Raw genomic sequence first — 24229 nt, forward strand, 5'->3', positions numbered from 1 at the left:
CTCCCCCGCAGTGTTGCTGGCTCTCACCCCACTTCTCGCCAAGGACCCTGAAGCTCTGGCAGGGGAAGGGACTTGCCAGATGGAGGAACTGACCCAGGCCGGGAAACCACAAGCTGCTGTCCTTTCTGATGCCACACTGCCTCCAACGAGCGCCCCAGAGCTGCACACTAACGTGGCCAATGAGGGCACAGCAGGGAGCACCCCCAAGTCAGAGACTCCCAGCTGCGCCAAGGACACAGCTGGCAAAGGTCGGGGTAGGATGGGGGGCTCCAGTCCGCCCCATGAGCTCCTCTCCAGGATGGAAACTCAGGTCACAACGTACACCTGCTGAAGGCAGTTACATCTGCATGAGTCCCCAAACTTTAATATTCAAGGGTGACAAACTTCCAGGGCCTTTCTAATAACGCGGGTTCCATTCACAGTCAGACGTTCCTTTGTGTGAGGCTGCCTCCTCTGTCGGTGGCGATGGCGCACACAGACAAGACTGGAAACCAGCGCCGGCTCACACGCAGGCTCCCGCACTCAGGCCAGCAGCCTGAGTGAGGTCAAGGACGAGGCACTGGCCATCCGGGGACTCCAAGCGGCGTGCAGACCCTTGGTGCCCCTGAAGCTCCCCACAGCTGTTGAGGGCTAAGGAGCGAACAGTGCTTGTTAAGCTGAGCAGGAACAGGGCTGTGGCTGCAGTAGAAGCACTGGCTGAACTTTTAACCCTGCAAAGCACCTGCACTAAGTGCTGGGGTCCGCGCAGTGCATGTGGGGGACATGAAGGTGTGAAGAGAACTGTTCCATTGCAGGCAGGGCCGCGAGGAACTGCCCGGGATGTCTCTGTATCCACCTGAGGGTGGCTCCAGCCCCCTGTGCATGGACCCCTGCCCACCCCGCTGAGGGTTCTATAAGCCAGCCATTCGGGCGCTGTTTGCTGCTGCTTGGTTTTTACTGTCAATGTGAGCCTGGAGGCTAACGCTCGCGGACAATGTCTTGACAAAGGGCCTTTCACAATTCCTGCTGTCTCTGTCTCTGCTGTCCCCATCCACCTTGTGCTGATCAAGGCATCTATGTCTAGGGTTTCATTCTTTCCTTGATCTTTAGGTTCCCCCTTAACTGATTCAAGGTTAAGTTGTAGAATGAGGATTGCAGTAAGAATGTGTTACTGATTGAGAACTTCTATGGAGAGCTTTAAGGAGAAACAAAAGGCAGAATTATCCTTGGAAACACCCACTTGACCAAAAGTCTGTGCCAGAGTTCCTGAGGGTTTCTGCATAAATAAAGGGGACAGCTTTCTTGCATTGTCCATTATGATACTGAAATTGTAGTGGTCCGTCTCTTTTCTCTACACCTGCTCCATACACCCCTCTCAAGTTCCGAGGTCAGCTGGAGCTGGACTTGGCTTTATGCAGCTGCGTGGTAAAAACTTTGCGGGAAGGTATTTAAGGCGATGTGGAGCAAGAGAGAGACGTGAGAGATTTCTACCGTCGCTGGTCTCCTGTCGGTGCCTCATCCCCAGATCCTCCCCCGTCCACATTACTGGCTCCAGTGGCCGGAGCACGCAACAGCTCAGACTCTGCTGAAAACTCACTCAGAGAAGGCGCTACCCAGCTTATCCTGACCACAGCCTGCATGGACATCAGGACAAACCCACAAACATGCCCTCAGATACAAGGGGCTAGACACCACTCCCTCCATCCATGAGCCCTGTGGCAGGGCCTGTGCCAGGGCTGGGAACACAGAGAGTACAGGGTACACAAGGAAATTACGGGGAGCAGGGTCCAGCCGGAAGCCCACGGCCAAGAAGTGCCCACACTCCAAGATCCCCAGCAAGCTGGCACAGGGAGGTCCAAGAGCTCACCTGAATTGTATCTGCCAAGCTCAGCTAGGCAGTAAACTCCTGCAGAGTTGGCAGGGGCCACACGGAACCGTCTGCAGAGGTGCACAGAGGCCATGGTCAGCCCTGCCACAGGCAGCAGGGGCCTGGGTCTGGGGACTCCACCGTGTGAGGAAACAACGCACTGATGTGGGACATGAGGTACCTCTAGTGACTGTGATGTGTCACCACCTGCTGGCAAGTGGCTGCAGAGGAGTGAGTGAGGCTGGCATGTGATGCAGCAGGTTAAGTCACCAGCTGTGATGCCAGCACCCCACATCTCAGCAACAATCTGCCTCACAGCCACTCTGCCGAAGCTCATGGGCAAGCAGTGCACCAAGTACAGCCCGGGGCAGACCCCAGGGAGTCAGTGCACCAAGTACAGCCCGGGGCAGACCCCAGGGAGTCAGTGCACCAAGGACAGCCCGGGGCAGACCCCAGGGAGTCAGTGCACCAAGGACAGCCCGGGGCAGACCCCAGGGAGTCAGTGCACCAAGGACAGCCCGGGGCAGACCCCAGGGAGTCAGTGCACCAAGGACAGCCCGGGGCAGACCCCAGGGAGTCAGTGCACCAAGGACAGCCCGGGGCAGATCCCAGGGAGTCAGGGAGTCAGTGCACCAAGGACAGCCCGGGGCAGACCCCAGGGAGTCAGTGCACCAAGGACAGCCCGGGGCAGACCCCAGGGAGTCAGTGCACCAAGGACAGCCCGGGGCAGACCCCAGGGAGTCAGTGCACCGAGTACAGCCCGGGGCAGACCCCAGGGAGTCAGTGCACCGAGTACAGCCCGGGGCAGACCCCAGGGAGTCAGTGCACCGAGGACAGCCCGGGGCAGACCCCAGGGAGTCAGTGCACCGAGGACAGCCCGGGGCAGACCCCAGGGAGTCAGTGCACCAAGGACAGCCCGGGGCAGACCCCAGGGAGTCAGTGCACCGAGTACAGCCCGGGGCAGACCCCAGGGAGTCAGTGCACCGAGTACAGCCCGGGGCAGACCCCAGGGAGTCAGTGCACCGAGGACAGCCCGGGGCAGACCCCAGGGAGTCAGTGCACCGAGGACAGCCCGGGGCAGACCCCAGGGAGTCAGTGCACCGAGTACAGCCCGGGGCAGACCCCAGGGAGTCAGTGCACCGAGTACAGCCCGGGGCAGACCCCAGGGAGTCAGTGCACCGAGTACAGCCCGGGGCAGACCCCAGGGAGTCAGTGCACCAAGGACAGCCCGGGGCAGACCCCAGGGAGTCAGTGCACCGAGTACAGCCCGGGGCAGACCCCAGGCAGTCAGTGCACCAAGGACAGCCCGGGGCAGACCCCAGGGAGTCAGTGCACCAAATACAGCCCGGAGCAGATCCCAGGGAGTCAGTGCACCAAATACATCCCGGGGCAGACCCCAGGGAGTCAGTGCACCAAGGACAGCCCGGGGCAGATCCCAGGGAGTCAGTGCACCAAGTACAGCCCGGGGCAGATCCCAGGGAGTCAGTGAACCGAGTACAGCCCGGGACAGACCCCAGGGAGTCAGAGCTCCGATCTCAACCTGGCCTAGCCTTGGCTGCTGCAAACGTTTGAGGGGTAACTGGCAGAGTGAAGATTTCTTTCTCTGAGTCTCCCTCTGTCACTCAGTTTAAAAAAAATAAATCTATGAAAACAGAATCAAGTATGTGACCAGGCTCGTGGGCAGTACCCCTGGGTTAGGGCATGCCCCCCGTCCTACCACACTGCCACATGGAAGCCAGAGGACATCCAGTGACCCAATGACCAAGCTCTCCCTGAGCTCATGGCAGGGAGGATTCCAACAGGAGAGCACTGAGGAGGAGGGACAGCCACTCAGGGCAGCGAAGAGCAGAGCAAGAAGATGAACCGACAAGATCACGCAGCTTAACCCACACACCACCAAATACCACAGGCTAGCCCACTCCCAGAATCTTCCAAGATTAAGATCCCATATGTTGAAATCCTGAGAAGAGACACTGAAGATGGCCTTTCCCATGATGGGAGGAGAAAAAATTCCAGAAAGGAGGTTGGCCACAGGGTGAGAATGAACGCTCCACCTTAAGTCTGTTGCTTGCTGAGTTGGCGCTGCTGCCAGCCAAGGACCGCCCAGCAGCTTCTCCGAGTCTCCCCCCTCAGGGGGGCAGCAACCTTTGCCCAAGGACACCAGCAGAGCTCCTGACCAGTCCAGGGGCAATCCCAGACACAGCAGGATGGCAAGGCAGTGGTGGTGTTGCAGTTCTGCCAAGTCGGTGGCCAGTGTGTGTGTGCATGGGAAACAGGTCCCTGAATGCCAGCAGAAGATGGCAACAGGGAGAGCTCCTGTGCATTTGGCATTGGATCAAACGCTTCCAGAAGGTGCCCCGAAGGGCATGAAAGTGGATGCACTGAGAAGAGCTGGGCTCCGCAAGGGAGGAGGAGCCCATTGCCATGTTGTGGGACCTCCAGGTGCGCTGACGGCAGTAGACAGAGCTGGCTCTCACGGGCGAGTGTCTGCGGCTGCCGGTAACCTGTCCCCATAACTCCCTTGTATGCCAAGTTTCTTCTCAGCTTGGTATTTTTTCCTTACGATTTTAAATTTTTAACATGACTTTACAATCTGCTGTTTACTTTACCCTCGCATTATTTCCAATCCTGGGGACACACACAGTGCAAAGACTCTGAGAGTTCTAATTAACTTTACACACGTTCCACAAACATGACTCCACAACAGTGACTGTGTGAACAAGCTGCATGAGGATGTCAATCAATAAAGACATTCTCACTGTGCACCCACATGTGAGAGACAACGTTTCCTGAGGTCCCCACTCTCTGGACTTCTGCATCTGCAGTGCGGTCCCCTGAGGACTTGCTTCTTCTTTTTTCCTTTAATTGGAAAGGAAGATACACTGAGAGGAGAGACAAACAGAAAGACCTTCTGTCTGCTGGTTCACTTCCCAGGTGGCTGCAGTGGCAGGAGCTGGGTTGATCGGAAGCCAGGAGACGCCTCCACATCTCCCACACAGGTGTAGGGACCCAAGGCTTTGGTCCATCCTCCACTGCTTTCCCAGGCTAAAAACAGGGAGCTGGAACAGAAGTGGAACAGCTAGGACATGAACTGGTGCCCATATGGGATCCCGGTGGCTGCAAGGCAAGGATTCAGCCACTAGACCGGCACGCAGGGCCTGAGGACTTTTGATCGACGTCCTCGTTACACCCCCATTCCCGAGTCACACACCCATTTCCACATCACACCCCTAATCCCGCCTTCAGCATGCCTGAGTGCCGGGACTAGGGGCAGGTCGGGCCACTGCACCCATTGGCACACACAAAAGCCGGGACTGAGGACAAGCCTAACAGGGTTCATGGGGGCCTTCCCCCTTGGACCATTCCACTTGTCCTCCAACCTCAGGGGACACTACATGGATGTGAGGTCTGGCCTTGGAGCAAATGTTGCAAAGCTGGGCCAACTCCACTGGCAAGTGCTATGCAAAGATGGACAATACCGGGCCCAGCACAGTGGCCTAGTAACTAAAGTCCTTGCCTTGAATGTGCCGGGATCCCATATGGGCGCCAGTTCTAATCCCGGCAGCTCCACTTCCCATCCAGCTCCCTGCTTGTGGCCTGGGAAAGCAACTGAGGACAGCCCAAAGCCTTGGGACCCTGCACCCATGTGGGAGACCTGGAAGAGGTTCCTGGTTCCTGGCTTCAGATCAGAGCAGCACCGACCATTACAATCACTTGGGGAGTGAATCATTGGACAGAAGATCTTCCTCTCTCTCTCTCCTCCTCTCTGTATATCTGACTTTGTAATAAAAATAAATCTTTTTTAAAGAAAAGATGGACAACACCTAGAGGCACATGAGAGGACAGCCAACAGAAGACCTCAGGTACCTCAACAACGGAAGAAAGGGCAGGATGAACCACATTCTAGGCCAAGCTCTCCAGCAGGTACCTAAGCCCATGGACACACTCAGGTAAGCATGGACACACAACAAAGCCAACAGGACCTTCTTCCTCCCGTCGGGGTCCCCGTGATGGATGTGGCCTGACAGCAACAAGCAGCGTGTCATCTCCCCATGAGGGGCGCAGGTGTCTCAGGGTGCAGGGTGGAGGCTTTTCCTCACCCACTGTCTTGCCACCCTGTCCCTCTCCATCCTGATCAGTGGCCCACAGGGCTCTGCAGACCCCTCACGTTGTCACAAAGAGAATGGGAGATGCATCCCCCCAGGGAGTGGAGTCCCACAGCTGTTCCCCCAGTCACCAGCCTGATGCACACATGCAAATACGCTACTCGAGGGCCCGTTTTCTTGAAGAGTGCCCCTCTCCTGCTCACACGGCTGTGCTGGCGCAGCTGGAGGCTGCCGGAGTGTTATAACTGCCTACTGACTATGTGGAGCAACCTAAAGTGTTCAATCGCATTTTTATGTTTTTCACATAAATTGCCTTTTAAAAATGTCAGTAGATGCCTTTTAAATAATTTTAAAAATCCCCTTTTCCAGAACTACATGAGTATTTTTGCGATGTTGCTCTTTCAGGATTTTAACCTTTGATTACGGTACTCGGGAGGCGCCCTTGGGATTACAGCCTGGATGCCCCGGCCCTGAACCTGGGCAAAGCTGGGACAGTGAGAAACAGCAGGGCAGGCCCAGGCAGGAGCGGGCAGTGAGGGGGCATGAGCTGCTCCAGCCCCGAGGGCAGCAGCTGTCCCACTACGGTGCTGATGGCTACAAGGTCAGGATTGGCAGCCACAGACACTTGCACGCTACTCCCAAAGAGCCTGCTCTAACGGGGCATTGGTGCTGAAGTCCTGTGGCACAGAAGACAGGATCAGTCAGACTAGGCTGAGCTCAGGGTGAGGCCAGGTAGGTGCGCCTGGCAGTGGCCATCACTGAGGGTCTGACCAGCAAATGGTCTGACCAGGAGGTGAAAAGTCACATGTAGGACCCGACAGGGCTGCGACCCAGGGGACCTGGAGACGCCCCTCCTCACCCCTGCAGGGGTAGTCTGACTAGGAGATGAAAAGCCATATGTAGGACCCGTCAGGGCTGCCACCTGGGGGACTGGAGATGCCCCTCCTCACCCCTGCAGGCGTAGTCTGACTAGATGAAAAGCCATATGTAGGACCCGACAGGGCTGCCACCTGGGGGACCTGGAAATGCCCCTCCTCACCCCTGCTCGGGGCGCCGAGCACCTGCTGTTACCTTCCCGCTCTCTTCCTCTTAGCATGACCCCCACACTTACCACAGCACGTTATGTCCTGACAGCCCCTGGACCCAGCATGCACTGGGTAGGTGAGCAGCAGGCAAGCAGCAGACAGCGCTGTGCACGCAGCAACGGCAGCCAGCAGGGCCTCTGCTCCGCTACCCCCAGCGCTGCTGACCCAGTGGCCCCGTCAGGCCTGAGGCTGCGCATCCCTCCCAAGCTCCCAGTCACTCAGGCTGCTGGCCAGGAACTACCAGGAGGACCCCACCCCCAGAGGGCAACACAGGCTCAGACGAGAGCGAAACTGGGGGTGGGGAGGGCCCGTCACCGAGTGTGAAACAGCCCGTGATTTCCAAGGATGAATGCTGTACAGGAAACCTGATTCAGCAATAAAAAGGCATGTACCAACGAAAACACCACACCCTGAACCGAACACATCTCAAGGCCTCCAGGCCGAGTGAGAGATGTCAGGCCACACGGAGCCCAGAGCGTAAGACCCAGCGTGGATGGTTCTAGAAGTCACAAAACTCAGGGCTCCCCACGACCTCTGGTTTTGGTTGACAAGCAGATGCGGAGGGTCTGCAGCCGTTCTGTGTTGGAGATTTCGGTGAGAGCCACTGCGTGCAGCGAGGCCCAGCTGAGCGCCACAGGCCGGGGACGTGCAGGCCAGGATGCACCCTGCAGGGCTTTCCAGCAACACAGCCAAGTGAGGACCACTGGCCAGGCAGGGGAGGGAGCCCTGCGCAGCCAGAACAGCAGCTTCTGGAGTCCTTCAGAGGCCGTGGGCCCTGCTGGGGACACCGAGGGAGGTGGCATGGCTGGGCCTGATGGGGAGAGACACTGGTCATCCTGGGACTGCAAACACACTGTGCGTGGGCCAGGACAAGGTCCTGACAGCGAAGCATAAACAACGGCCTGCCACCACGCATGCACCCAGACGCTGGCATCTGAGAGGCGACACTAATGCAGGGTGAAGGCGTGAGACACTCGTCCTGACGGCAGAAAGCTTCCGCAGGGCTCGGCTCCAAGCTGCTTCCTAACTAAATCACTCGCCTTCTGACAGCCATTTCCTTGCTATCTAATCTGGCAATTACTTGCCTACTGAACCATCAGCAACTCTCCCCAAGGAGAAAAACTCAGACACCCTTGAAAGGCTTGGAAGCGTTGGGGGACCTGGTCTGTTTGCAAGCAGCCCCGAGGAAGCCCCCCGATATCTGGGCTTTAATGACACACACACCAGACACGCACGCCCAGTCACGGCACCAACTAAAAAGTGCTGTGCAAGTGAGGCCCTTTCCCCAGGACCCAGGAGCTACTTCACGCAAGCTCCCGGAGGCCAGACAGCTCCGCCACACACATTTGGAGCCTGTCATCTTGGACAGCAAGGCGCTCAGCAGGCGACACGAGCAGAACTGGGCAGCCGTGTCAGTCCCAAGCACACCTGCACACCCCACCTGTGACTACAACGCGTCAACTTTGGAGCAGGCTCTGTAGTTGGGCCCCACTCAGAGTGCGGCCCGGGCCAAGAAGAGCGCACTAGCGACAACTGCCCACTCACTGCGGCGCTGACCTCCCAGGAAAGCTGCGACTCTCCCCTGCTGTCAGACCCCGAGGAAAGCAAGCGCCTCTGTGGGGGACGTAGGTCCACTCAGGTCAGCGTGGGAACACAAGCATTTGTAGGTCAAGACCTACAGGCAGCAGATGCCATGCGTGAGGGCACAGGTGGCTGGACGAGGACCCAGCCATGACCGTCCCTTTCCTGAGCCCAGGCTAGGACCTGTGGCTTGTTGACAAGCATCAGTGACTCCACGTGCTCCACTGTAAACATGAAACTTGGCCACTGGACAAAGCCACGGCCCACTGCGCGTCAGATGTCCTTCTGAGCTCCAGAAGGGGTACCCGGCAGCCACAGGAGTGACCAACCTGGGTCATCTCCACTCTTTCTGCCTCTATCCCACTTGTGCACCCAGTCACGCTGGCACGAGGACCCCTCTGAGCCTCCTAGGCCCCCCATTCCCAGGGCCCCATCCCACCAGTGAGAAGATGAAGACAGGGTGAGCAAGCGCCAAAGCAGGCTCCAGGGCTGGTCCAGCAGGCTGTGCACGTGGAGCCCACCTCTGCCATCCTCCGCAGTCACACAGCAGGGGGTGATACCATCCACCTGCCACGAGCCTTCCTCACCTCACAGGCCACATCGCAGCTGAGGCTTAAGCTGCCGGAGTTTTAGGGTGCAAAGAACAAGGTAGCCAGAGAGATGCCGCTAACCTAAGAGCCCCAGCTGCACCGCCCCCTGCAGGCTACAGCGTCCCGTGCAGCTTCCAGGCATGGAATGCAGGGAACAGGAAGACCAGCAGGAGATGCTACAAGCCTTGCCTTGCCCCCCTGCCGTGTGTCGCAGGGGCAGTCACCCGGGCGCCTGCCGCTGGCCCTGCTACTTGACTTCAATCACCAGCAGGTGCTGTCCTGTCATCACACCAGCCAGGGGGAAACGAATGTCCAGGATCCAACGGGCTGCAGAGGAGGCGCTGCACGGGACAGCAGCGGGCTGACCACGAAGCATGCGACAGAGCCACGTGCCAGCAGCCACTGAGGTGGAGTGCGGGCCTCCTCTGGCAGTCAGCAATGAAAGGTCGCAGCTAACTGGACGGGAAACCCTGAGAAAACTCCCCCCAGCCCCGGGTGTGCCGGGCCAGGCTCCAGAGCCGCTCCTGGGTCAAGGCTGCCCTCCTTAACGTTGCCGGAACACATCAGGCAACAGCAGCTATCAGGCTGCCAGGGCTCCACATGAGAGCCACAAAGCAAGGACAGAGGGACGCCCGCAGGAGCCTTCAGGGATCCCCAGTGCTCCACACAGGCCTTCCTTGAGCCGTGCGGTGCCCCACCCTGCACGGGAGACGGGGCACATCTCCCCTCCGCCCAAGCGAGGACGCCAGTAGGACACAGCTGTCAATCACTGCCCAGGTGGGAGCAGCCCAGCGGAAGCAGTCGCCGTGCTCATGGCTACGTGCCGTGCCCCAGGAGCCCTCGGGTTAGGGGGTCGTCATCCAGAACCACTGGGACGCAGACCACCCTGCCCTCTGTTCCTGGCACGGCTGCTGGGGCCGCTCAGCACGGGGTGACCAGACAGGCTGATGAGTCTCAGAGCCTTCTTCAAATAGTGCCACTGCTTCCGGGGGCCTGGACTCGGGGACCCCCTCAGCAGCAGACACACCCCTGCACAGCTCCACCCGCGAGCGCGGCAGCCACCCAGGCTCGGGTCTAAAGCCTTCCCCAGCTGACAGTGATCCATGCCCGCTTCCTGTAGGCGGGCGGGCATGAAGAGCTTACGCCCTCAAATCTTAACGGGCTTATGAAAAAGTATGTTGTAGGGAGACCTGCTTCTGGGGCTTACTAGATTAACCCAATCCATCAGCTTCAATGCCACCTCACTCGCAGGCTTGGCGCTGTGGTGCCGGGCAGGTTTGGGGAGAGCCCAGCCACAGCCACTGGGCATGCCAAGCAGAGCACCTGGCAGGCCGCTGCCCTGGCACACGAGAGGAACTCCACCATCACAGTAAGGTCCCAGGCAGCCTTTCAGCAGCGCGAGAAGGCCAGGACTGCAAAGGCGGCACCAAGGACTCAGCTGACAGCGGGAAGGGAGAAGACAGCAGACTGCTCCAACACGGCACACTGGGGCCAGGCTCCGAGGACAGGCGGACATGTCAGTGCCCCGGGCCCAGCTGAAGGACAGGTCAGGGAGGAGGGCTGGGGACCTGATGAGGGTGAGCTGAGCAGGACAGGCCTCTAGCACCACGCCTAGCCATTGGCAGCAAAAATCAGGGGCCCACCCTGCCCCGGCACCTGCCCCGGCACCTGCCACGGGGCAAGCACAAGGCGAGGAAAGTGTGCCACCCCTCCAGCCCGCTCAACCCCACCTCTGCTGCCCACGCAGCCGAACTTCCCTGGTGTAGTCACGTCCAGCCACGCCACATGCAGAGCACACTGTGCCCACCTGCCTGCCCCTTGGAGCCCTGGGATGTGCCCTCACCCGCCCTAGAAACCATGAGTCCAGGTGTACCCCCTCACGGTCCAGCTCAGGCCTTGGGCCACCCACCTGTCTGCCCCTGGGGAAGGAGAGGTGGCCCACCCAAGCGCTCACACGGTCCAGCTCAGGCCTTGGGCCACCCACCTGTCTGCCCCTGGGGAAGGAGAGGTGGCCCACCCAAGCCCTCAAATAGTCCAGCTCAGGCCTTGGGCCACTCACCTGTCTGCCCCTGGGGAAGGAGAGGTGGCCCACCCAAGCGCCCACGGTCTGCATGACCGTGCCCTGGCCCCCCTCAGGCCAGGCTGGGAGCCCCTGGGCAACAACAGGGAGGACTTGCCCAGGCCTCCCACTGAGCAGGCGCCCCTCCTGCGGATAACAGGGAGTGGACAGGTGGGCAGGCAAGCAGGTGGACAGATGTAGACAAGTTACTGACTGGGCACTTCCAAGTACAACCCCACAAGATTGAGACCTGCCTGGTGCTGTCACGTCTCTCTGTGGTCATAATGAGTTCTGGGAAGGCACCCCCTCCACCTGCCCTCTGCACCCACAACTTCATGTGAAGTCCCAAGTGGGTGCTGGTGGTCCTCACTGGGTGCAGGGCCCCAGGACAGATGTGTGGAGCACAGGGTCCCAGCCCCAGTGCCATCTACCTGAGCCCCTGCAGCGGGGCACCCCCACAGCTGCCTCCTGCACTCTGCCACAGAGCGCTCTGGGCGGGCTGCCCTTGACAGGGGCCCTGGAGCTCTCACAGGCCCCCCAGGCCCAAGTAGCCTGCAGAACCTGGAGACCATGACCTAGAACACTGCTGGCAGCAAACGTACTGTGCATGACAAGTTTCCCTGAGCCTAGTGGTACAGGTGCTCTGGGTGCCCACTTCTCAGCACTGGGCACCTAGTGGGTAGCAGGCTCGGACTGCCCCGTCCAGTCACACAGCCGATGGCCGCTGTGGGGCTCCGCTGGCGCTGGCTGGGACATCATTTCACCCCATGGGCTGTTCCATGGGCAGCTGGCTTCACTCAGGGTGAGCCAAGGCAATGGGAAGCCCAGCGGTGAGGTCCCTCACATTCCATCTGTGGCAAGTGAGTCCCTAGGTTCTGCCCACCTCAGGAGGGGACCTTCCAGAAGGTTCCCAGGCACTCGGCTTCTTTAGCTCCTCAGCACGTCACTCCAATTGCACTTGGACATGAGGAACACACGGAATTGGAGTACATGACTGTCCTGCAGCTCAGGCAACAGGTGGCCTGGCTCCTCCAGCCACCTCTGCTCCCAGGCTCCCTAGCAGCCAGCCCCTGGCCTGGTGCTGACCCGCCTGGCTCCTAACACACATGGCCCAGCCCGGGGACATGGGCCTCCTCAGCTTGACACGCTCTGTTCCTGGGCCCCCAGGACCCTCCATCACCCAGGCTGATCCCTGCACGCCCTCCCGAGAAGGGCCCATCCAGGTGGCCTTCTGCGGGTCCCCAGACTCCCCCATGGCGGGCTTAGTGATGGGTTGGTGCTGGGGACCATCACTGTGAGAGGAACCACGAGGCCAGGGCGTGGACTTGCCGGCCTTGCACAGGTACTGGAACAGGGCCAGGCCCAGAGAAGGTGCGAACAGGAGGGCACCAACACAGCGGCCACCCTGGCTTGCGGCCCTGCTGTGGGTGTGCGCTGCCCAGGGTCACTGAGAGAGCTGCGCCCCCTCTGACGCATCCTGTAACAGAACCACCAGCAGCCAGGACACAGCTGGGCTGGTTGGGGCCTGAGGCCCGGCACGAAGCTCCTCCTCCTCTCCCAGTTCCAGCCATGAGGCCCGGACTCAGCCGCCACACACCAGCAGCAGGGGTGGTGCCTGGCTCAGCACAGCGTGGGCACCTAGCGAGGCAAGAAGGAAAAGCCCCAGGGAATCTGTGCTTTAGCCTTCTGGCCCACATGGTCACCAGTGGGCAGCAGGGAGCTTCCTGTCTCCTCGGGTCACTTCACCTGGGAGTCTGCTCTGACCAGAAGGGACCAGGTAATGCCTGGGGGGCCCAGCTCCAGCACCTGCATAAGGAGAAGGACAAACGGCTGCTGCAGACACTCGTGGCAACGAGGGCGGCAGAAGCAGCCAAGATCAATGCACGTGTCCCCGCAGACACCCCTGGAAAGGGACTCGGCGCATGCCGTAAGCCAGACGAAGTCGGCTGGCCACGGTCCTCCCCAGCCTCCCAGGAACCTTCCCTCCCCTCTCCCAGCGACACCAGCGAGGAGCCTCGCAAGCAGCCAGCAGCCCCTGGCGGGGCCTGGGGTGATGCCAACGTCAAATCAAAGGTGACAGTCACCAAACTGGAAACAAAACACCCAGGCCCAGGAGGGCCGGCGCCACTGCCGCAGCCCCACTGCAGCAAATGAGGTCAGACCTCAGCGGGAGCCCTGAGCACTCCCAGGGGAGGCGGGTACTGGATTTCTGAGAACACGCCACAAGCCGCACGGCTGGCGTCCACATTTCCGCTCTGAAATGCTGACATTCGTCCTCATCCCCAGGCCGTCCCAGGGCACCCTCATTTCTCAGCCAGGCTCACGCTGCACGGCTCCAGCTGTCACTGCCGTCTCTGCCTCCCCATGCCATCCAGCAGCTCCCGCGAGCTCGAGTCTACCAGTGCTGCCCGCCTCCCCCCTGCAGCCCACCTGTGTCCTCCCTGCTGGAGCCGCCCTCCCACAAGGCCAGGCAGCAGCTGGTCATACCCACAAGGCTGCTGACGGCCGTGCATGCTGGCTTGCCCTAGCATGGGCAACTGGAAGCTGTCCTTTCTGACCCGCGTCTCCCTGCTTTCCACCCCGCAACCCTAACCCTGACCCCGCCCACGAAGAACACTCCAGAGGAAATGGCCAAGCTCTGGCTGGCTCCCAACCAAAAGGCAGTCTCCATTCCAGGACCCAACCAGTGAGGAATGCTGGGGGCGAGGACCCTGCCAGGCCCCCGAGGTCACAGGCAGCCAGGGGGACCAGGCTGCTGCAAGATCAGGCCCTGGGAGGCATGGCTGAGGCCTCCAGTCAGCCGCAGGTCGGACCTGCTGGTATTGACGATAAACCAGAAGCAATGTCAGGCAACAACACCGAGTCGGTGCTGAGGGAGGCCTTCAGAAGCCAGGCCACCACACCCCAGCTTAGGGGTGGCACCAGGCAGGGTGGCTGCTGGAGGCCCACTGGAGGCTTCTCTCCCCAGCAGAGAGGCTTTCTGACTTGATGCAAGTTCCTGTCCCGCACAGAGGACTGCGGAGGGGCCAGGCACGAGGCACAGGGAGTGGCTGAGCTCAGGGACATGACACCAGCCTGCCATGTGACCTGCCCAGCTCAGGGGTCAGCGTGAGGTACTCCAGTCAAGCTGCCACCAACTGAACTGTTGCATCCACCCACATTCACAGGCCGATATTCTAACCCTGATGCGACTGTATTTGGAGATTTAAGGAGCAAATTATGGTAAAATCAGGTCACAGGTCTCAAGTTCTACCCAGGAGGACTTGAGGAAGACCAAGGAAAGGCCACGGGAGGCCACAGGGAGGGACAGCTATCTGCAAGCCCCTTCCCTTGAGCCTCTCCTCTCAGCCTCTGGAACCAAGACAGCAAATTCTTGCCGTGTGGGCCGCACGCCCCGAGGCATGGCGCCTAAGCACACCTGCCATGGGAGGCCAGAGAAGCAGGGCACTTGGCCAGCACTGCAGGAGCCCCACGGGGTGGGCTGCCCTGCTCATCACACACACAGCAGGTCCACTGCGACGGCCTGGCCTGAGCCCGGGCACGGCTGAGTGGGTCAGGAACCCACAGGGTCACTGCCTCCTCCCTCCTCGACTGCGTGCCCCAGCCCATGTTGGGAATTCTCTGCCAGCACGGTTTATCTCACCCCTGTTTTGATCACTCGTGGACATCAAAGCGGACCCACGGACAGTGTCTCACATGCCATGCAATCTCACTCCACCCACTTCTGCTGCTCACATGCCACAGCGTTGTCCTGGTATCTCCAAACACCCATCAGGGAAGGCAACCTGGCACTTTCTTCCTTTCCCACCCCAATATCCACCTAATCCCCCGAGGAGCCCAGGGCCCTCTTCCTGGAGAAGGCAACCAGGATCTGGGTACTGGGCACACTCACAGACACCCAGGGGCCACTGCTCCCAGGCTCCCAAACCTGTCCAGGCTAGGAACACACATGTGACCAGACACACAAGCGTGGCTGTCAAGGCTGGGAGACACACACATGACCAAGGACCGGTGTGCACCTGCAGGCAGCCAATCCACTGCACAGGTCATCTGAGATGAGGAAATCCTGAGAGGACATGGCTACCGCTCTACCCCGGTGGTCACCAATCCCCTCGCTCCGCACTCAGGGGCCTAGTCGCTGGCCACAGCCTCCGTCCCGTGGACACTGCAGACGCGTCCCCACTCGCCACCACCATGACCACAGCCCCACTCTGGGATCCTAAGTGTTCCTGTCGCTCACCCCTCCGGCCTGATTCCTCCTCCTCCGTTCCCACTCCAGGTGACCCCCGCCTCCTCGTGTCTTCCTCCTGCAGCCTCTCACCACCTCACACCCAGCAGGTGCCCGAGCACAAGGACAGGCTGGTCCCTTCCCTCTGCTGCCCAATCCGAGCGTAGAGCGGCTGCACAGCTGGCACGGACCGCAGTTTCTAGAACAAATGTCTGCCCTGGGGGAGGATCCAGCTGCCAACTTAAAGATCAAGAAAGAAGGCCCAAGCTGCGGGCCGGATCTTCCTGTGCCAGCTCCAACGTGGAGGCCAGAGGCCTGTCCCCTCCTGATATTTAGAAGCACAACCCTAGAAGCAGTATTTACCAGTGGGCTCGTTGGCTTCCAATCCAGCTTCCGTCTGACCCTGCTAACACACACCCTGAGAGCAGCAGGCAAAGGCCAGGTGGGTCCCTGCCAACCCAGAAATGCCTGAGCGGCGCCAGGCTCCTGACTCTAGCTTTGTCCAGCCCTGGTTGTTGCAAGATCTGGGGATTGGATCAGGGGGTGGGACGACAGATCCTTCCCTCTCTCTTTCAAACAAAAATAAACTTTAAAAAACTTAATTAACAACAATATCCATTTTAGAGTTAACTATAGAACAGGAGGAAAGGCGCTCCTGTGCACAGTTGGCGAGCTCATGCTGGGCACAGGCGCACAGCCACTCTCCCTGGCAGGGCACTGGCGGTCAGTGCGGGCTCAGTGCAGCTGCTCAGAAGACATGGCTTCTCCTGGCTGTCACGTGGCCCAAGACAGGACGGCCAAGGTCTACAGGTGGCCTTGAGACTCTGAGGCAGGCCTTGCCACAGGCGCTCACGCAAGGGAGCTGCACGCTGCCCAGATGGAGCCCAGCGGTCGGAGCACCCTCTGAGCCACAGGCTGCCTCCGCCTGCTTCCCCCAGACGAGTGGGGCTGTGGAGAGGGAGGGGACGGCTGCCGTGAGTGAGGCTGAGGGCCCAGCCACCCCGGCCGCCTGAGCCTGTCACCAGCACCAGTTGGGAAGGCATTAGTGCTGGATCCAGACGCTCAGAGTTGGGGGACAGGCCTGGCTCCCCACCCGCCCTCAGAGGGCTGGGTGCCCACAGACTTCCCCCAGAGCCCAGGGCTGCTGGTGCCTCTGGGCCTGCCCTATTTACTCCTTGAAACACAAGCGCCTCCAGGTCTGCTCCCTGCCACGACACAGATGAGCCGTGAGGCAGGCAGCAGGGATGGAGGGGAGGCGGACAAAGCAAGCAGCCACCTGGCTGAAACAGGAAGGGATTGGCAGCAGAGCCAGAAGGAAACACTCCCCGGGCTTCTCTCTCACCCAGCACCCAGGTGTGGGCTAGCTCAGCCTGGGCACCCGTGTCACAGCCACAGCCTGGGGTCCAGGAGCAGAAGACCAAGCCACTATGCACGGAGAGGCTGAGGCCCACCCACGTGACCAGCACGCAGGCGCCGGGGGTGGGTCCCTCCCGGGGGGCGTGCCCGTGTCCACCACATCAGGGACCACGCGCCTCAGCCACGCCGTGCTGCTGTCTCGCTCAGGCTGGTCAGCAGCCTCTGGCTGACACACAACTCGGCAGGACTGAAACCACCATGCAAGGGGTTAACGAGTTATGGAAACCTGTAATGGCCGAGCAAATAAACGCCCTGGTTTGGGGCAGAGTAATCACCCAACTGCGATCCTATGATTACTGTATATTTTCATTGCCAAAAGATGCAATACAATTTCATGGTTACTTAGCCCTGTAAAATAGAAATACCCCCAATTTTTAAGATATGAAAAGGTTTATGATCAGAATACGTCAGTTCAAGAATGAGCCCATGGTACAAATGAGTCAATTCATGACAAAATTTAATTTCAGGAAAATTAACTCAATAAAGATGCCGCAATTGTGCTTAAAGTTTTCATGTCTATTAGGAGTTTTAGCGAAGCAGTGCACAAGCCAATCCATTTGCAGGCTCCTCAAAACGTGACTGACTTATACCTCATCTATTCATAATGGGGACAGCATTACATGGAACTTGGTGTTTAACGAGGGGGCCTGGGTCTCCAGCAGCCTAACCAATCACAAAAATGGAGAGCGGCCGCGATTTCAGGGTATTGAGTTTCTTTCCCGGAATACGGCGGGGAGTGAGCCAGCGCCACTAGACGGGCAGCCGCTTCAACCAGTCACGGTGAGGCATGGGTGGACACCCTGCAGCTGCCGAGTTCCTGGGAGAGCCGAGCCGCAGCAGAAGCTGTGAGAAGCTCCTAAGACTATGCAAGGCAACTATGGAACCCCACGTGTCTGTCCCGCCTGAGGGGCATGGCTCCTGGACCCACTACTGCCCCAAAGGACTCAGAATTGGAAGCCTGGAGGCAGACAGGCCCCAAAGACCAACCCCCCAGACCTCTGGTCACTCCAAGCTGTGCCCCTTCCATGCCCACGTGCAAACAAGGCTCCCCTTCCATGCCACGTGCAAACCACAACCATGGGGCTCATGCTGCCTGCAAGGAAGGCCCTTCTCTAGACACCCCCAGCCCATGTTCCTGCCTGCAAAGACAGCGGCCCAACCATGGTCCCACCTGCCACCCTGCAGGCTGGGCTCAGGGCAGGAAGAGCCCACCTGCTGCTTGCCTGTCAACAGGCAGCATGAACCAGCACAGCTGGTTTGCACTCGGAGACAAGATTCCTAATTCCACATACTGGGGCCTGCTATTTGCAGCTCATGAGGACATGCTGGCACCTGACGTCCCACAGCCTGGGCTCGGCTTCAGCAAACACCCGAACAAAATGAAAAGGTGCTAGAATAAGCAATGGGACACTCGAGGGAACAAAGGTGGCTGGTTCCAGAAAACTCAATCTCCGAAATAAATGAATTTCATCAAAATTGGTGGAGAGTGGAAAATTTCATGTTGCACTGCATGTGCCTCTGGTTCTTAGAATCTTCACTGTATTACAAGTAGCTCAAAGCGCAGATGGCTCAGAAGGACGGCCCGCCGCACTGCTCGGCCACTGCTCAGCCAGGTTCCCGGGAGAGGACCCCGCCCAGGCCCGGACAGGGGCGAGGCGCTCACCTGGTAGGTGTCCCACAGGCGGATGGTGCAGCGCAGCGGCACTTCCCTCATCAGCAGGTTGTTCATCCAGCGGAAGGCAAACTGCAGGTATCTCACCTCGTGCTGGTCCAGGTGCTGGTGCACTTGCTCTGCAGTAGGAAACACAGGCCCCAGGGTGTCAGGGCAGCCCTCGGGGGTGCCAGCAGCTGCTCTGCACCCAGGGGCCCCTCCAACATCAGGGCATCCGAAGGGAGAAACAGCTAAGCAACTCTGCAGCTGCCTTCCTCTACAGGAAACCAGGGATGACAACGGCGGTGATGACAGACATGACACAGCAGCAACTCTGATGCCTCCCAGCCCAGAACCCGGGAGGATGAGCAGAGCGGACCACCAGCCCAGAACCCGGCAGGGTGAGCAGAGCGGACCACCAGCCCAGAACCCCAGAGGGTGAGCAGAGCGGACCACCAGCCCAGAACCCAGCAGGGTGAGCAGAGAGGACCACCAGCCCAGAACCCGGCAGGGTGAGCAGAGCGGACCACCAGCCCAGAACCCCAGAGGGTGAGCAGAGCGGACCACCAGCCCAGAACCCCAGAGGGTGAGCACCAGCCCAGAACCCAGCAGGGTGAGCATCAGCCCAGAACCCAGCAGGGTGAGCAGAGAGGACCACCAGCCCAGAACCCGGCAGGGTGAGCAGAGCGGACCACCAGCCCAGAACCCGGGAGGGTGAGCACACTGGATCACCAGCCCAGAACCCCGAAGGGTGAGCATCAGCCCAGAACCCAGCAGGGTGAGCAGAGCAGACCACCAGCCCAGAACCCAGCAGGGTGAGCAGAGCGGACCACCAGCCCAGAACCCCAGAGGGTGAGCAGAGCGGACCACCAGCCCAGAACCCGGGAGGGTGAGCACAGTGGATCACCAGCCCAGAACCCAGCAGGGTGAGCAGAGTGGACCACCAGCCCAGAACCCCAGAGGGTGAGCACCAGCCCAGAACCCGGGAGGGTGAGCAGAGCGGACCACCAGCCCAGAACCCAGCAGGGTGAGCAGAGCGGACCACCAGCCCAGAACCCAGCAGGGTGAGCACAGTGGACCACCAGCCCAGAACCCAGCAGGGTGAGCAGAGCGGACCACCAGCTCAGAACCCAGCAGGGTGAGCAGAGCGGACCACCAGCCCAGAACCCCGGAGGGTGAGCAGAGCCGATCACCAGCCCAGAACCCCGGAGGGTGAGCAGAGCGGACCACCAGCCCAGAACCCCGGAGGGTGAGCACCAGCCCAGAACCCAGCAGGGTGAGCAGAGCAGACCTGCAGCCCAGAACCCAGCAGGGTGAGCAGAGCGGACCACCAGCCCAGAACCCGGGAGGGTGAGCACCAGCCCAGAACCCAGCAGAGTGAGCAGAGCGGACCACCAGGTCTAAGAGACCCCACGGGACTCAGCAAGCTCCTGCAGCCCGATGCTAGCCAGGTTTTCTGACCTCACTGTGTGAGCACACACAGGCACTGAACACAGGGGCCTGCTTCCGTGCGCTGCAGCCCTGCACCCCCCAGCTGCCTGTGGACATCTGCAGGAAGGGGCTGTGAGGTCTTGAGATGACCACCCCAAAAGGTGAGGACCCCGGTGCGCTGCCCGAGGGCCTCCCTCCTGCTTCCTGCACTGTGCCCCAGCAGCTCCACTGTGAAGGCTGGCCTGAATTGGACCATTTTACCCAGGCTGGAGCCCTTCCCATCGAGCCAGCTCTGTGAGGCTGGACTTGGCTTCCATCAGGAACCAGCAAACACTTCAGACGCAAAGCTGTCCCGAGCACTGAGGTGAGGAATGGGCTAGGGAAGGACCCTGTGCTGTGAACCCCCACATCCTAGAGGCGCTCCAGGGCCACGGTGGCAGGGCAGGGGAGGCCTGGCTGGGCTGGCATGCACAGTTTCAGTGCCATTTTCCTCACCCGGACAGGTGTGGGCCAGGACACCTGTGCCCAGGTGATGGGTGGGACATCTTGATGGAGAGTTAGTCCTCTGTTACTTTTACCTACGCCTTATCCTTAACTCCTTTCATGTGGTGGGAGACAAGAATGTGGACCCCTTGCATTGGCCCCCAGGAAAGCCTGTGGGGAGGCTGCCCGGTCAGGTAGTGAGGGGTCCTCAGGGGGTCCCCACACCTGTGCCAAGGTGCTCAGGCAGTGAGGGCTGCAGCCAAGGAGAGGAATATGTGCATGCCACCTGTGCCAGGCTCTGGGAGCGGCACCAGTGCAGGCCCAGGTGGAGTAGGGGCCAGAGGGCCCTCAGCTCACCAGGACACTCAGCCGACAGACAGGAGATCTGACACATAGCCATGCAAACCTGACCCAAGCGCCACATTTCTACACTAGCTGCTTCTGACGGAGCTCGACAGGAGCCCCCCGATGTAATTCCTTTATAGACTGATTTCTCGCCTGACATTACAAGCAGGTGCAGAGCTCAAAGGATGCCAAGTTCCAAGGCCCCAACTTGCCCACACAGAGAAACCCCCCCTTGCTGACAGAGCAAGGGAAAAGGACGGGTCTGCTCCTTGAGCCCAAAGCCGGCCACTGGGGGAGAGGCAGGAGCCCGGCGAGACCCCGCAGGACAGCAGGTGCTGGCACTGCAAACAGGCCTCTGCAGGAGCCAGCCCAGCCGGGGCACCTGGCTCAAGCCTGGCTGTGTGACACCTCGGCTGGCCTGCCGCTGGCCCCCTGGCCACATCTGGCCATGCCTCCTGTTTACCAAGACCATCAAAGGCTGCAGCATGAGTCACATTTTAGCGACAGGCGCAAGTTTTGCTAACACAGGCTCCAGTGAGCATTCCACAGGGGCGTTTGTCTCCCACAGTGCCAGCGGCCACTGCACCACAGGCCAGGTTTACAGGCTGGGGAGCGGAGCAGGAGCTCAGCCCGCGTGAGCCAGCCCCGCTGGACAGCCGCTGCCTCCAGGGCGGGACCTGGCCAAGCAGGCCCTGCTGTGGGATCAGTGCTGATGCACACTGCTAAGCAGGTGGCAGACGAAGGGGGCGGGGCTGGGGCCGAGTGGGCAGCGTGTCCCTGCCCTGCCTGGCCGTGCCGCCTGCAGCCTCGGTGGCCAGCCATGGAGACGGCTGCCATCTCGCAAGGTGGGCAGGCACTCAGCTCTGTGGGAGCCGAGGGACAGACGCTGCCTTTCTAAGGCAGACAGAAAGAGAGGTTTGATTTTTAAGTACCTATCTGGGGAACACACGTCAGTGAAGTAACCAAGGAGAACTAGATGGAAAGGAACAATTTTTGCCCTACCCGCAGAGACCAGAGGGTGGTGGGGTACAGAATAGGCCCCAAGGCCCCCTGCTACTGACATGGCAAGGACAGACCTGTTCCTCCCAGGGTGGGGTGAGCACCCTGCACCAGGCTCCCTCAGGGCCCTGACCCAGGGGACCCATGCCTGTGGCCCACAAGCTGAGGCAGCTGAGGTAAGGTGACAGGCGTCAGGACAGGGAGACCCTCCGTGTCCCTGAAAGAACCCCAATGCCAGATGACCAGGCCCAGCCGGGAGTCTGTGGAAACAGCACCGAGGTCTGGCCAAGCCCTGCCAGAGGACAGGCCTGGATGGCTGGGTGAGTGCTTAGCCCCCGAACGGGACAGACAGGAAACTCAGAGCCAGGCCAGCTGTGCCCAAAGCAGAAGCCACTCTTCTCCCAAACCAGGCCACCTGCTATTCCCCAGAAGGGCCCCACTTCTGCCGGACAGAGCGAAGAGCAAAAAGCTGCAGCCTCCGCATGCCCGTCCCAGAAGAACCCACCCCGTCCTGGGTGCCTGGCAGCCACAGGGGTGAGGTCCCTCGTGGTGTGTGCTCCTCTGAGCAGCCCAGGCCAAACGGGCTTTCTACGGCCGCCGGAACATTTACCCTCGGGCATGCCAAGGCTGCCCCTTCCTGGCCTGGCAGTGGCTGTGTGCAGCGTGTCTGGGTGTGTGTGTCTTCCCTGGAAGCAGTAATGAAGCATGATGAAGTGTAGCAACCCCCAGCTCTCCAAGCTCCACCTAATGTGCATAATGAATTTCTGGCAAGGCTGCCTCCTATTTTGAACATGGTGAAAAATGGACTGCTAAACTCCAGGCATTACTTTCAATTTCTAGGCATCAGAGCTGCAAACGTATATGCTGAAAAGATTCATTTTTCCTACTTTACAAGTAATTGTGAGCAGATGCTGTTTCACTGATAAAGGTAATTTGGCTCGCAATAATTCTGAATCTGAAATTTCCATTTCACTGGAAATAAGTGCACACATAATGAATGAAAGACAGTTGTAATTATTGTCAGCTTCCAGGCCAAAACACTTTTTCCGCACAACCTGCATGGGGCTGGGCAGGGCAGGGCATTGTCCCCACGTCCCCAGGGAGCAGGGAGACGCACATCAACCACTTCTCTCGGCATGTTAGACAGTGCGGCCAGAGACTGGAAACCCTGCCGAAACATCTTGCCTCCTTGATTAAAAATAAAAATAAATTACGCAAACACATTGTGCCCCAGGATTTGTGCTAAAAAGAAAAAGGAACGGATTCCATGGACTTGGCAAGCCCAGACCCTCCTTGAATTGACGTGCCCGGAGAGGGGGCATAGCTGCCACGCTCAAATACTGACAAAGAAAACCTCGCAGGCCCGCACGGGGCCGGGCAGAGCGGAGCCGGGCATGGAGCTTCAGCTGGCAGTGGGGTGAACAGGCTCTGCTTTGGAGGAATGATCTCATCTCTCATCAGTTGAGGAGAAGCCACGAGCAGGGATACACACACCCAGGGCTCTCGGCTCACCCTCCCGTACACAGGACCTCCACAAGGCCAGTTCCTACACAGCCCTGCAGGCGGCAACCGGCAGGCACAGCAGCATGCCCTGAACCCGAGCACGCTCACACCGAGCCACGTCTGGGCTCTGCGGGACAGGGACGCCTCACTCACTGGGGGACCTCAGTAAGCACACGCTCAGAAGCTCAGGGTGTAAAGAAATGGCGTCTGACACCACAACACACAATCTTCTCATCTCTAGAGAGGCATCGGGGTGTCTATTTTTGACAGTAGCATAATCTGAACTACAAGGTCTCCAAGCTGCACGGAGCAGGAACGACGATGTGCTAAGTCACCCTGATGTCACAGATGTGCTCAGGTCTGACGAGACAAGAAAGCAGCTCACTGCAAGTGCTCTACAAAGAAGGAGCACGGTGCTGGCTGCCCAGGGCGTCCAGGCCCCAGCCTCCCGACCAGGCCCGAGAGCACAGTGCTGGCTGCCCAGGGCGTCCAGGCCCCGGCCTCCCGACCAGGCCCGAGAGCACAGTGCTGGCTGCCCAGGGCGTCCAGGCCCCGGTCTCCCGACCAGGCTCGAGAGCAAGGCTGGAGAAGCCCTGGCAGATCCATCCACACTCAAGCTGCAGGGAGGAAGTGCAGGGCCCTCGCGTCACTGGACATGGCTCCTGGAAGGCGACATGCCTACTGCTTTTGGATAACACACCTCCAATCTTAACCTTCTCTTCTGTCTTCTGGGGAGTATCACTTGAAGAGTGGGTGATTTTTGACAAAGTGCAATTTATTGGTCCAAACATTCTTTGACAATTTCAAGATCGTTCTGAAACATCTGGCAGTATGTAATCTTGGAGAAGTTTCACAGTGCAGGGTTAAATTCTAGGTCTTCAGTGCCTTCTGAGGTCACCTTTGGAA

The 24229-nt window shown here is 59.6% G+C and overlaps 1 protein-coding gene across 2 annotated transcripts in view; it reads right to left on the reverse strand.

Annotated features, from left to right (window-relative positions):
* Positions 1-24229, reverse strand: part of TBC1D22A (TBC1 domain family member 22A) — a 260405-nt gene that overhangs the window by 54412 nt on the left and 181764 nt on the right. For both annotated transcript variants that reach the window (XM_058673258.1, XM_058673257.1), the window contains one exon: positions 18575-18702. In XM_058673258.1, the coding sequence (XP_058529241.1) occupies positions 18575-18702 (128 nt within the window). The remainder of the gene's footprint in view (positions 1-18574; positions 18703-24229) is intronic.

The sequence above is a fragment of the Ochotona princeps genome, chromosome 15 (assembly GCF_030435755.1).
Source record: "Ochotona princeps isolate mOchPri1 chromosome 15, mOchPri1.hap1, whole genome shotgun sequence".
Taxonomy (NCBI): Eukaryota; Metazoa; Chordata; class Mammalia; order Lagomorpha; family Ochotonidae; genus Ochotona; species Ochotona princeps.